General features: G+C 34.6%; 2 protein-coding genes across 2 annotated transcripts; one reads left to right on the top strand and one right to left on the bottom strand.

Annotated features, from left to right (window-relative positions):
* The first annotated feature begins 1478 nt into the window (after positions 1-1478).
* Positions 1479-9951, top strand: LOC107462552 (myosin-2-like). The gene is made up of 24 exons (XM_016081156.3): positions 1479-2628; positions 2763-2864; positions 2937-3080; positions 3160-3310; positions 3407-3434; positions 3552-3720; positions 3837-3900; positions 4033-4046; positions 4136-4220; positions 4810-4913; positions 5025-5163; positions 5329-5447; positions 5710-5862; positions 5950-6039; positions 6460-6537; positions 6673-6831; positions 6978-7172; positions 7244-7449; positions 7525-7660; positions 7768-7897; positions 8022-8132; positions 8201-8313; positions 8566-8784; positions 8992-9951. Exons 1-24 carry the CDS (start codon positions 2056-2058, stop codon positions 9469-9471), a joined length of 3762 nt encoding a protein of 1253 aa, XP_015936642.1. The 5' UTR covers positions 1479-2055; the 3' UTR covers positions 9472-9951.
* A 1-nt stretch (position 9952) lies between these two features.
* LOC107462549 (chlorophyll a-b binding protein 13, chloroplastic) lies at positions 9953-11426 on the bottom strand. Its single transcript, XM_016081151.2, has 3 exons — positions 11249-11426; positions 11003-11164; positions 9953-10569 (listed from the first exon to the last, which is right to left on the bottom strand). The coding sequence occupies exons 1-3, from the start codon at positions 11366-11368 to the stop codon at positions 10060-10062; spliced, it is 792 nt and encodes a 263-aa protein (XP_015936637.1). The 5' UTR covers positions 11369-11426; the 3' UTR covers positions 9953-10059.
* Between the last annotated feature and the right edge of the window lie 1129 nt (positions 11427-12555).

Raw genomic sequence — 12555 nt, 5'->3', positions numbered from 1 at the left:
CCAGACTTCCTCATGTGTTATTCACACCCATCAACGTACTACATATAATATGTCTCTCCACATATTAAAAATGTCTTTTGACACCTCACCAATTTATAAATACATACTGCACTAATTTTCAACTAAAACACCAAATTTAAACCTATAATCAAATTATTTAGCCAACGTAAACATAGTGGCTGAACTTTGACTCGTGTCAAAAGAAAATTATAGAAAATGAAGGAAACCAATGAATTGGGGAGAAAGAAAAAAGAGAGAGGAGAAAATGATAGGCATGTCTAGATTAAATAGAGGGAGTATATGTAAAGTGTTGTGGCCCTCAAAAATCTAAATAGAATAATTCAAAAGTGATGGTAGACAAGAGCTATATCCAATATCGGTCACATGTCCTTTACTATGACGCCAAGCGCATATAGTCATCCTTTGTAAAATTGTTAATCCACTTTAAGTTCTTCATATGACATAAAGTATAGATTATATTACCTAATTATTAACTATTTGGGATAAGGTCATGCAAATGTGATTATTTAATCTCACTTCAATTGTTGGAGGACCACATCCACATACAAATATACCCAACAGCAATACAGCATGTCAAAATGTCTGTCAGTTTCTTTCTGCTTTGTCGTTGGCTATGGAACGCAATGAAAAGGAGACCAACATAACTGTTTTTGGTTTGGCATGCATGTTTCGTTATCATTGGTTATTTCTTTAAACATTTTAGGCGATCTTAGTTATTTAGTATTTACAATATATTTTATATGTAATTTAGTTAAAGATCTCGATAGAGAGACAATGGACTGTTTGTACACCTTTTTTAAAAAATAAATTGATTTTGGGATTCACCCTAATATCATGTTATGATACTAATGATTATATTTCTAATACTCCATAAATCTCCATTGTATATATTATACAAATATTCTAATGACTCTTCGTACTTTTTCTTTAGCTAAAGAGTGTTGAAAATATTAATTAAATACGAGAATTTAAATAAAATATTTTGCTTCTATCATCTCAAGTTATTTATGTTTCTTTTAGATTTTTTATATTATCTAACATATTAGACACGACTAATTAATGATATCTTTTAATATTACACGTAAAATAAAAATAATTAATATATATTCCTTCATTTTATACTATACATTAATTTTCCATTATACATATATTAATAATAATACTTAATTAGTATGGAATAAATGAATATTCTATAGATATTAAAAATTAATCATTATATTATAATTTTTAATAAATAATCAATAGCTAGAATAATCAACTTTTTCAAAAACAAGAAGAAAAATCAAACTTATCATAACAAAATATTTTTAATAATAATATAATCAATATTTTTCACTTTTTTCGAAATCTTTTAATTAAATTAATACATTTAATTTATAAAAAGATAAATTAATAAAAAAAAAGGAGAAGAAGAATGCAGTTAATATGTTTGATCTGCAGGAAGACATGAATCAAACTATCAAAGTGTTGCTGTTAGGATGCCATGCCAACTCCTTCAATCTTCAAAGTTTCTGGGCTATTCTTCTATACGCCATTAACATTACATTCATTAAACTCTTGTGCGTTTCTTTAACACTAGCAACCCAAATATTCCCTTCTATCTTCCCGTTCCTATTTTGTTTTTTCCTCTGAGAGGAGGTTCGTTAGTTATTCGCAACAACTTTAACAACCTTAACCTCCTCTCTCCACTTCTTCAATCTCTTATCTTTCGCATTCAGTAAAATGGGAACCCGCCACCTTCCTCGATTTGGTAAATCCATATCTGGACTTCGGTTTTTGATATTCTGTTGCTAAAAAGTGGCACGTAAAACATATCATCGTATATATAAAAGAGAAATAAAAACGTAACCCGTATTGCCCCATAACCATAATCCGTTCAGAATAAAAACTTTTCAACATTTTGCGTGTTCATTCTCAGAGGGAAAGGGGTGATGAGATTTCTGCATTGGGCATGAGAAATTGAATGTAAAGTTTTTAACTTTACTTGAATTCCTTTGTGCTGTGATTGTGTTGTTCTTTGGGGTGCAAGAAAAGATGATGACCCCAAGATCTCAGGCGAGGAGCTCGCTGGAGGAGATGCTTGAGTCTCTCCGGCGGAGGGATGAGGAGGAGAAGCCGAAGGACAAGCCGCCGGCATTGCCATCGCGGCCGCCCTCGAGGGCGAGGCTGCCATCGGTGAGAGTGCCTAATAGGTTCCTTTGCCATGGAGATGATGAGAAAGAGGATAGTGGTGTTCGTGGACGCCACAGGAGGAATGGTAGTTTTGGGGTCAAGAAGGTGAAGGTGGTTGTGGAATCACCTTACATTGTGAAATCAGAAGATAGCAACTTGAACTTGAGTGCTGAAGAATCACCACCACCAACAACAACATCGTCCCCTGTATCATCACAGGTTCAGGTTCCAAACTCTGCTGTTGGTGTTGAAACTGATACTCCTGCTGCTCCTGCTCCTGCTCCTTCTGATGCATCTGCTCCTGTTTCTTCTGAAGTTTCTACTTATGTTTCTGCTGTTGCTTCTACTGCTGCTTCTGCTGTACCTTCTATGGTTTCTTCTCCAACAGGAGAAGTGGATTTGGAGGATGATAATATTGCTTATTTCATCAGAAAGGTGTGTATTTTGATGAACTCTTTTTTAAGTTATCTGTTAGCACTGACCTTTGGCATAGATTGAGAGTTGGTAATTTGTTAGTAGCATGTGTTTGTACATTAAACTTCCGTTTCTGATTTTGGTTGTTGCTACAGAAACTTCAAGTTTGGTGTAGGCAACAAAAGGGGAACTGGGAACTAGGAAAGATACAGTCAACTTCAGAAGAGGAAGCATGCGTTTCGCTTTCAAACGGAAATGTAAAATTCTAAGCATTTTTGTCATTTCGGAATAAAGTTTTCAAGGTAACATGTTTGTGGTTGTTACTGCAGGTTATGAAAGTGTCCAGATTAGCACTCCTACCGGCTAATCCCGACATTTTAGAGGGTGTGGATGATCTTATACAGCTTAGTTACTTAAATGAACCCTCAGTTCTTTACAATCTTAAGAGTCGTTACACTCAAGATTTGATTTACGTACGTGTGCTCTTCTGGGTTGTACTTCTGCTTGGGTGTTCATCTATGTTCCCTCATATGGTATTTGTTCTGTATGCAGAGCAAGGCAGGGCCAGTTTTAATTGCACTCAATCCCTTCAAAGATGTCCAGATTTATGGAAGTGAATACGTAGAAGCTTATAAACAGAGATGTAATGATAATCCTCATGTTTATGCTGTGGCAGATGCAGCTTATAACGAGATGATAAGAGGTGGGTGAGATTCTCTCTTTCTTTGGAATCTCTGTTAAGCTGTAGTTTTACTATATATTCACAGAAAGATTTCTGTTCAAATTTTACACATTGCAGATGAAGTAAATCAATCCATTATCATAAGGTCAGCACTCAATACATTCCTCTTCATATATGTTGCTGAACTCTACGGCATTGAATTGCTGAAGAAGTAATAGATATGTACTTGTTAATAATCACCTTTTTACAAATCTGTTGATAGTGGTGAGAGTGGAGCAGGGAAGACGGAGACAGCGAAAATTGCTATGCAGTATTTAGCTGATCTAGGTGGTGGCAGTTGTGGGATAGAAAATGATGTTCTTCAGACAAATTTTGTACTAGAATCTTTTGGAAACGCAAAAACTTCTAGGAATGATAACTCTAGCAGATTTGTGAGTTTTGTTTTTCCTTTCATTATACTGGAACTCATTCCTTTCAATGTAGCACTTTGTGGATTGCATTTAACGGTTGAGAAGTTGAACTGATATACACCTTTATTTGGGCTCAGGGGAAGTTGATTGAAATTCATTTCAGCGCACTGGGGAAAATTTGTGGGGCTAAAATTCAAACATGTAAGAATTTTCAAGTAAATATGTTACATAAAATTTACTCTTTCGTGCAATTGATTTTTCTTGACTTACTAACTTAAATTCTCATGCCTTTGTGTTTCTCATATGCCAATTCCATTTCACTTACTTGAGCAGTTTTGTTAGAAAAGGTAACTTGTGATACCCTACCTAAACTTAAGTGTGTAACTGAAATGTATATCTATGTTCACTTCTGAAATAATCGCATCTCCTTTTGCAGTCAAGAGTTGTTCAACTAGCCAATGGTGAGAGGTCATACCACATATTTTATCAGCTTTGTGCTGGTGCTTCACCTGATCTTAGAGGTGCATTTTCTAATTATTTATCAAATTTGCTTGCATACTTGCGTAATTTATGTCACAAGTTTTCAGCTTGTAGTATATGGCTTGTTTTATAGCCTGCCTTTATTTGGAATTACTACAGTTGCTTCGGCATCCTATGTGATACATTTTTAGGTGCCTTAAATTTACTTGGTTAAGGCATCACAAAGTACCAAGTAAAAGAAACAAGCTTTATTATTATGTGGTATTGGTTATATGGACCAACTGATGTCACTAGGTCCTATCAAAATCCAAATCTCATTGAAATTATTCATACTTTGTTTCACCTATCTAAGTTCAGGTTTCCACTACACCATTTAACTGAACTAACTTCCATTTCATAAAATATTTCTTGCCTGATTCTTTTGTTGATCTCTTCATATGACCAAAGCACTTTAGCCGAGCTTCTGTTATCTTATCCTCACTAACCATTGCTGCCACTTAGTACTATATGTAAATTCATTTGTAAACATATCCTCTTCCCTTTTAGTTGCCTCTGCAATGTGATTTCTTTATCAGCTCAGTTGAAGTTGTAAGTATTTACTCACACAGCATTACTTTTTCTCCGTTGCAGATAGGCTGAAGCTTAGAACGGCCAGTGAATATAGATATCTTAATCAGAGTGACTGCATGACAATTGATGGTGTTAATGATGATAAAAAGTTTCAAGGGCTAGTGGTATATCATCTGCCGGTTCATTTGTTAGCACTATATTCTTTTAGCTAATTTATGGCCTTTTATGTTCTCATGGAATGTTTCCCTGTCGTTGTTATCTGCGTTTTACCCCAGAAAGCGTTGGATGTTATTCGAATGTCCAAACAGGATCAAGAAAGGGTTTTCAAGTTGCTAGCTGCAATATTATGGCTGGGAAATATTACATTCCATGAAACTGACAATGAAAATCACATTGAGGTGGTTGATGATGAAGGTAAGAATAAGATTCTTAAAAGCAAATATAATGTTTTAAATTGTGCGGGAAAGGATTGTATAATGGTTTATCTTAAAGGTGACTAAAATAGTAACATATGAATGAATACATTAAATTTTTTTTTACACCTTGAAAGTGACATTATGCATATAATTCTCTTGGCAGCTGCAACCATTGCTGCCACACTGATGCAATGCAGTTTGAAGGAGCTAATGGTAACATTGTCTACCCATAAAATTAAAGCTGGCAAGGATACTATTACCAAAAAATTGACATTGCGACAGGTTTGTCTATTATTACCTAAACAATTCTTGCAATCTATTATTGTACAAATCCTAAATGTCTTTGCTAGAAGGAAATGAAGTTTGAAAATTTGAATTGTGTTATTGAATTAGGAATTCTTTGAAATAGGCCAAGAACCCTGAATGAATTACACTAATTTGAGGAAGAGTTAGGGATCCTCTACTCTCTAATCTGTTACAAATGATCAATCACACCTAACTAATCCGTTCTGTTTATTTACATAATTTTTCATTTTTTCTTTAGGCCATTGATACAAGAGATGCATTAGCAAAATTTATGTATGCAAACTTGTTTGACTGGCTTGTAGAACAAGTCAACAAGGCGCTTGAAGTGGGTAAACGACGTACTGGAAGATCCATAAGTATCCTTGACATTTACGGTTTTGAGTCATTCCAGGTATGCAAATTATATTGATGAGTTTGCTATTGTTTCATGCACTATTTTATGTCTTCTAATGGGTTGATATTCTTTTTCCCTCTCTAGAAAAACAGCTTTGAACAGTTTTGTATAAATTATGCCAATGAAAGGCTTCAGCAACATTTCAATCGGCATCTGTTTAAACTTGAGCAGGAGGTCAGAAATTATGTTAAATCTTTAATTTGAATGCAATAGTATGTTGCTACAGTTACATAAATTTTATTTGTGAATTCAACTTTATGGTTGCTGGACAATTTGAAGCCAAGTATATTTCGGATAGTGTGAATGCGATACAAGCCAAGAATCTAATTTATATGCATCATTTGAAAAGCTTTGGTACTTCTACTATCTTTTGGGAAGAGCATAATCAATCAAGAGTTCCAAATTTTTGGCCAATATATACAAGTTAATGTATTTGGAACAAGAGTAATTAAATAACTAAAAGCTATGAAGTACAATTTCATAAAACAGTTTAGTTCCAAATGATCTTAATTAGTGTATTGTTTGTTCCTGTAAGTTGTCTGATACTATGTTCTTATTCTATAAATTTATTGCAATTTGCTTCTCTTTTTTCAGGACTATGAATTAGATGGTGTAGATTGGACAAAAGTGGAGTTTGAGGATAATCAAGTTTGTTTGGATCTCTTCGAGAAGGTATTTACTATTTATTTTGATTATTGCATTCTATTCTTGACTTATGCTCTTATAAAAAAAATTGTGTATAGGTCCTAATATTAGGTGTTTTTTTTTACAAAGTTCTCTGATTGATGTTTGTTGTAAATTTTGCAGAAGCCTCTGGGGCTGCTCTCTCTGTTGGACGAGGAATCAAATTTCCCAAGGGCCACTGATCTGACACTTGCTACTAAACTCAAGCAGCACCTGAGTTCCAATCCTTGTTTCAAAGGAGAAAGTGGCAAGGCTTTCAGTGTTCGGCATTATGCAGGGGAGGTTAGTAGCTACTCTAAGTTCAAATTGATTATTCGGGTATAAGTATCTCTTGAAATTTCCTGAGCCTTAAGGTGTATTTAGAATATGTACCAAAGAAGTCAATTTTGATTGTATTTGTGATTATACTAACAGCTTCTCTCAATTAGGTCACATATGATACAAATGGGTTTCTGGAGAAGAACAGAGATCCACTGCCATCTGATTCCATTAAATTGTTGTCATCGTGCAGTTGCGAACTGCTGCAGTCATTCTCCCAAGTTCTTGACCCGTCTCAACAAACAAATTCATCACACTTAGGTGCTATGGAGTCAAAAAGGCAGAGTGTTGGCACAAAGTTCAAGGTAATAGCATAGTAGCAATCTGAGGTGTATACTGATAGTAGTAAGTTACTGAATTTCTTTCTCTCTTTCAGGGTCAGCTGTTTAAGTTGATGCATCAGATGGAGAGCACCACACCCCACTTTATTCGCTGTATAAAGCCCAATGCTAAGCAAGTTCCTGGCATATATGATGAAGACCTTGTCCTGCAACAGCTCAAATGTTGCGGAGTTTTGGAGGTTGTAAGGATTTCGAGGGCTGGATATCCTACTCGAATGACGCATCAAGAGTTTGCCAAACGGTAGTTCAGAAATCTCTTATAGTTTTTCAATTATCATGAATACTGGATTAATTTATGTTTCTGCATATATTTTAGGTATGGGTTATTGCTTTCTGAGGCGCACACATCTTTAGATCCACTGAGTATCTCTATTGCTATTTTGCAACAATTTAATATCCCTCCAGAAATGTACCAAGTTGGCTACACCAAACTGTATCTTCGATCAGGACAGGTATGTAGCTAATTTCTTTCAAGTTATCACGGTTCGGCTTGATTTAATATTAATGCATCTAGTGGTTTCTTTCACTTCATTATTTCAGTGCTTTGTTTCTTGTTTAGGTTGGTGTACTGGAGGATAGGAGAAAACATATTTTATGGGGAATACTTAGTGTTCAGAGAAGTTTTCGCGGTTATCAAGTCCGCAGTATTTTCCGTGAACTTAAGAATCGTGCAACAACTTTACAATCATGTAAGGATGGCCTATCAAATTAGTTCCGCTTGGATCAAAAGTTCTCTGCTGATTATTGCCTCCATATGCATCTTGCTTGGGATGTTTGTATCTAAATCTTAGTTTCTATTTGGTTATATTACAGTTATTCGTGGAGAAATTGCGAGAAAGAAATATGGTGTTATGATGGAGTCCTCTATAACCATTTCTTCTGAACATGATCAGCAGATTGAGGCAGCCATAGTAATACAATCTGGTTAGTGTGTGGGGTTACATTTGAGAGGGACATTTGATTTGGTTCTTAAAAATTTCCTTTTTATGTAGTAATTCGTGGGTGGTTGGTTCGGAGGCATGCTAGTAGCCTTTATAGGCCGAAGAAACATCATGAAAATCCGAGACATAGACGAAGATCACGTCCAAAGTTTCCAGAAATACAGGTAATTTTTGCATTTTCTAGTTAGAAAAACCCACTATATTACCAGCCCTACGTGTAATGATGGGGATGTTTGTTATGCCAAAACATATTTCTAGGTTCTTGAATGGCTTAGAATACCAGAAGTTAAGTCTGCATACTAATTGAATGATTCTTTATATAAGATTTTGTACAAATTCCCAACCATTCTAGATCTTAATCGCCTCTTTTCTTTTGTCCTTTTTATTACTATTTTTCATTCCTGGTTTATGTTTAGCAGGATGTGTTGTCCAGAGAACTGGCTCAGAACCTGCCTTCAGCTTTAGCAGAACTCCAAAAGCGGGTCGTCAAGGCTGAAGTAACTATAGAGCAAAGAGAAGTCGAAAATTCTCAATTGAGGGATCAACTAAAACAGTTTGAGAGAAGGTGGATCGAGTACGAGAATAAGATGAAATCAATGGAGGAGATGTGGCAAAGACAAATGGTGTCTCTGCAAGTAAGTTTTCAGCTTAGTAATCTAAACTAACTTTCCCGCTTATACATTCAACTTTTGACATCCTCAAGATTTGATGATGTTATTGTAATGAATGTGATGTTGTTCAAAACCACACCTTTGATTAGCTCTTTTTTCACACCATAAGGAATGTTTTGAAGTTTAACCTGAAATTCAACTGAAGACTGTAATTGCAATTTCAATGCACAGATGAGTCTTGCTGCTGCTAGAAAGAGCCTTGCCTCTGCCAGTGGTCAACATGCAAAACATGATGCTCTGGCGCAATATGGCTCCGATTCTGAAGATACCACTTCCATGGAATCTAGAACACCTCGAACACCTGGAGTGAGTACACCCTTGAAGTATTCGTGTAGTCTTTCTGAACTCGGAGCAGTAAGAGAAGTTAACAGTTGTGCAAATTCTGTGAGCAGTCTGGCAAGGGAATTCGAGCAGCAGAGACACGTCTTTGATGAAGAGGCCAAAGCTATGCTTGAGGGTCAAAACGGTAACATGAAATGTTATGCTGAATATAAGAAACTTAAACGTAGGTTTGAGGGGTGGAAGAAAGAATACAAGATTAGATTGAAGGAGATAAAAGCAAAAGTTCATAGGAATCCAGAAATGGATAGAGGGCGGCGAAAATGGTGGGGGAAATTGAGTTCAAAAGCACATAGTCTTGGTAGGGAATGAGCAAAAATGGCAAGAGTGGTTGAGTAACTGTATATCTACCAATTTTGTTACAGAGTGAAAGTTGTGCATAGTTATAGTTGTAGACTTGTAGGTTGCATAGTAGTAATGGATAGTCTAGTTTGTTCATGTATATGTGAAACTTGCTCCAAGTATTAGTAGTCATTGTTGATATCTGTACATCATATTGCTGTGCTGGATTATGCAACTTCATTTCACCAATGATAAATAATGTTTTATGCTGCTTGGAAAAAGGCCATGTATATACAGGAAATCAATCATTATGTATGTGTATTATATATTGTTTAATTTATTTTTAATATATATTTTATATGAGTCACTAAGTTGGTACTTGGTAGTTGATTTATATGATTATATGTAGAAATAATGTAGATTCACCATGAAAATCCCCTTGATTGACAAAAGCCTTAGTAGTCCTTAATAAGTAAAAACAATAAGTGCACTAACACTACTAATCCACAACTTTAATGATAACAACCTACATATAAATCATCGTGTCTCTTTATTCACAATAAAAGCAAAGTGCGAGGTTTAAAGAAAAGAAGGAAAAAGAAAAGGTGTTATCTTGTTCTAAGAACCAGGCACAAACTTGGTGGCATAAACCCAAGCATTGTTAGCCACAGGGTTGTCAAGGTGGTCCAAAAGGTTCTCCAATGGGCCTTTACCAGTTACAATGGCCTGAACAAAGAACCCGAACATGGAAAACATGGCAAGCCTTCCATTCTTGATCTCCTTGACCTTGAGCTCAGCAAAAGTAACTGGGTCATCGGAAAGGCCCAATGGGTCAAAGTACTGCCCACCAGGATAGAGGTTGTTACCTTCTCCAACACCAGGAAGCCCATTAATGCGGAACCCTTCAACAAGGCCCATTAGGACTACTTGGAAGCCCAAGACTGCAAGGATGCTTTGTGCATGGACAAGGTTTGGGTTGCCAAGGTAGTCAAGCCCACCTTCTGAGAATATTTGGGCCCCAGCTTTGAACCAAACAGGCTCCTTGAAGTCAACTCTGACCCACTTCTCAAGAACTTCTGGGGTGATGCAACCTAATGCTCCAAGCATAGCCCAACGCCCATGGATCACCTAATTATTATTCCACAAAAAAGTTTAATTTCATTCACAAAACGTTCAATGATTCACCACTAAATATTATTATAAGGCTAAAAGATCTTATTTTATCTTAAAATATTTTTATAATATTTTTTCAATAAAATAAAAAATATAAATTCTAAAAGAAATACAAATTTTAATAATTTGTCATATATACTTAAAAAGAAATTTGATTTTTTGAGAGTATAAAAATGTATACAAACATCTAATTGTGTATTATTAATTATATAAAAAAATTCATCTAAATAATTAATTTTCATACACATTAATTAAAAACTTCTAAACGTATGAATTTAATTAGACGAACTAAAGATGCCCAAACAAACACTTTACTGAGAGTTACTGATTTATGATTTGTAAAAATATGGCCTTAACAGAGAAATTAGATATGAATTGAAGAAGATACCTCAAGAGCCCTATTCCTGGCAAAAGCTTCAGGGTCAGCAGATAAACCAGCAGTGTCCCAACCATAATCTCCAGGGAACTCTCCAGTCAAATATGAAGGTGTTTGAGCAGAAAAGGGTCCCAAGTATTTCACTCTATCTGGCCCATACCACAATTCATTCCCCTAACCCACAACCATACACAACACTTCAAAACTGTTGCTAAAACAAGGGGTGTCTCAAAAGTGCAACAACAATAATATACATACCATCGTGTATTTCCCAGTTCCCATGGAGACAACATCTCTCAGAGTGTTGTTGTTGGTTCCCCTTCCTTGTCCAAGGAAAGGTGTTGGCTTCACAACAGTGCTAGACAATGTTGATGCCATGAATGATGATTTCTTGCAAAATTTCTTAATTGCTTTAATGTGTAGTGTGTAACATGATATGTAGGGAGAGAGAGAATGATATAGGTGTGTGTTTGTGGTTGGCAACACACACGAGTGTTGCTGTTGTTAGTGGTGGGGAAGATGTGTGGTTTTGGATCAACCAATGAGAAGGCTTTAAAGGATTTTATGTATCTCCAACTCGTATCTTTTTATCCACATTTTATCTTTCATCCAATAACACTATTATTACACACTTCTTTTTTATTTCATTTTGTCTCTATACCTACCCATCAATATCCATCGTTTTCTTTTTCCTTTTGTTTTCAACAATATATATTCGCACCGCTTTTTTATTAATTCTTTAAATTTTTCTTAATAACATAAAAAAATTTTCGTTTTCAATAAACTAAACATTTCAATTTCAATCAAGTTCTATAAAAATTTTTTGAAACAAGTGCTAAAATAAATATATAAAATTTTAAAAGTATTATTTGTACACCAAAATCAGCTACTAAAATTAACTATCAATATATTTTAGTAAAAATATATGTGTAGTTTAATTTATTTTTAATGTATATTTATATTCCAATATATATTTTATATTAGTAGTTAATTTTAGTGTACACATAACATAACTCTTAAAATTTACGTATTATTATTTCAATTAAAAATTGCATTCCCAATATACCTTTCAAAAATTTGATTAAGATTATCGTTAATGTATATTTTTTAATTTTACCTCAATAAATACATTGCAAATAGATTGAAAATTTTAACTATTCCACCTTTTCGATAAAAGCTTAGAATCTTTTTATCAAGCAGCTTAACTTAGTGCTATAAAGTATATACTAAAATGAATGTTCACTCTGAATTCGAATTTTAATTTCTTTTTTTCAATCTCCAAATTTTACAAACGTCGATCAAATTAGTTTTTGAGACAAATTTTAGTATAAAGATATTAATAATAAAGTGATAACATAGACAATCAGATCTCAAAACATGTAAAACCACCAAATTAAATATTATCTTATCTAATAAATTATAGATATGTATCTGATGCTAGTTGACAGCAATTGACTGTATTTTTATTGATTACCTAACAAAATTATTTTCACTTTCCTCTCGCTCTTATTCCTAGGCAATATCCCTTGTGTCTTTCTTTTTCGTAAGTTTTAATTCTTGTAATG

This window comes from Arachis duranensis, chromosome 8 (genome assembly GCF_000817695.3).
Source record: "Arachis duranensis cultivar V14167 chromosome 8, aradu.V14167.gnm2.J7QH, whole genome shotgun sequence".
Taxonomy (NCBI): domain Eukaryota; kingdom Viridiplantae; phylum Streptophyta; class Magnoliopsida; order Fabales; family Fabaceae; genus Arachis; species Arachis duranensis.
This window is presented reverse-complemented; position numbering and strand designations above follow the sequence as displayed.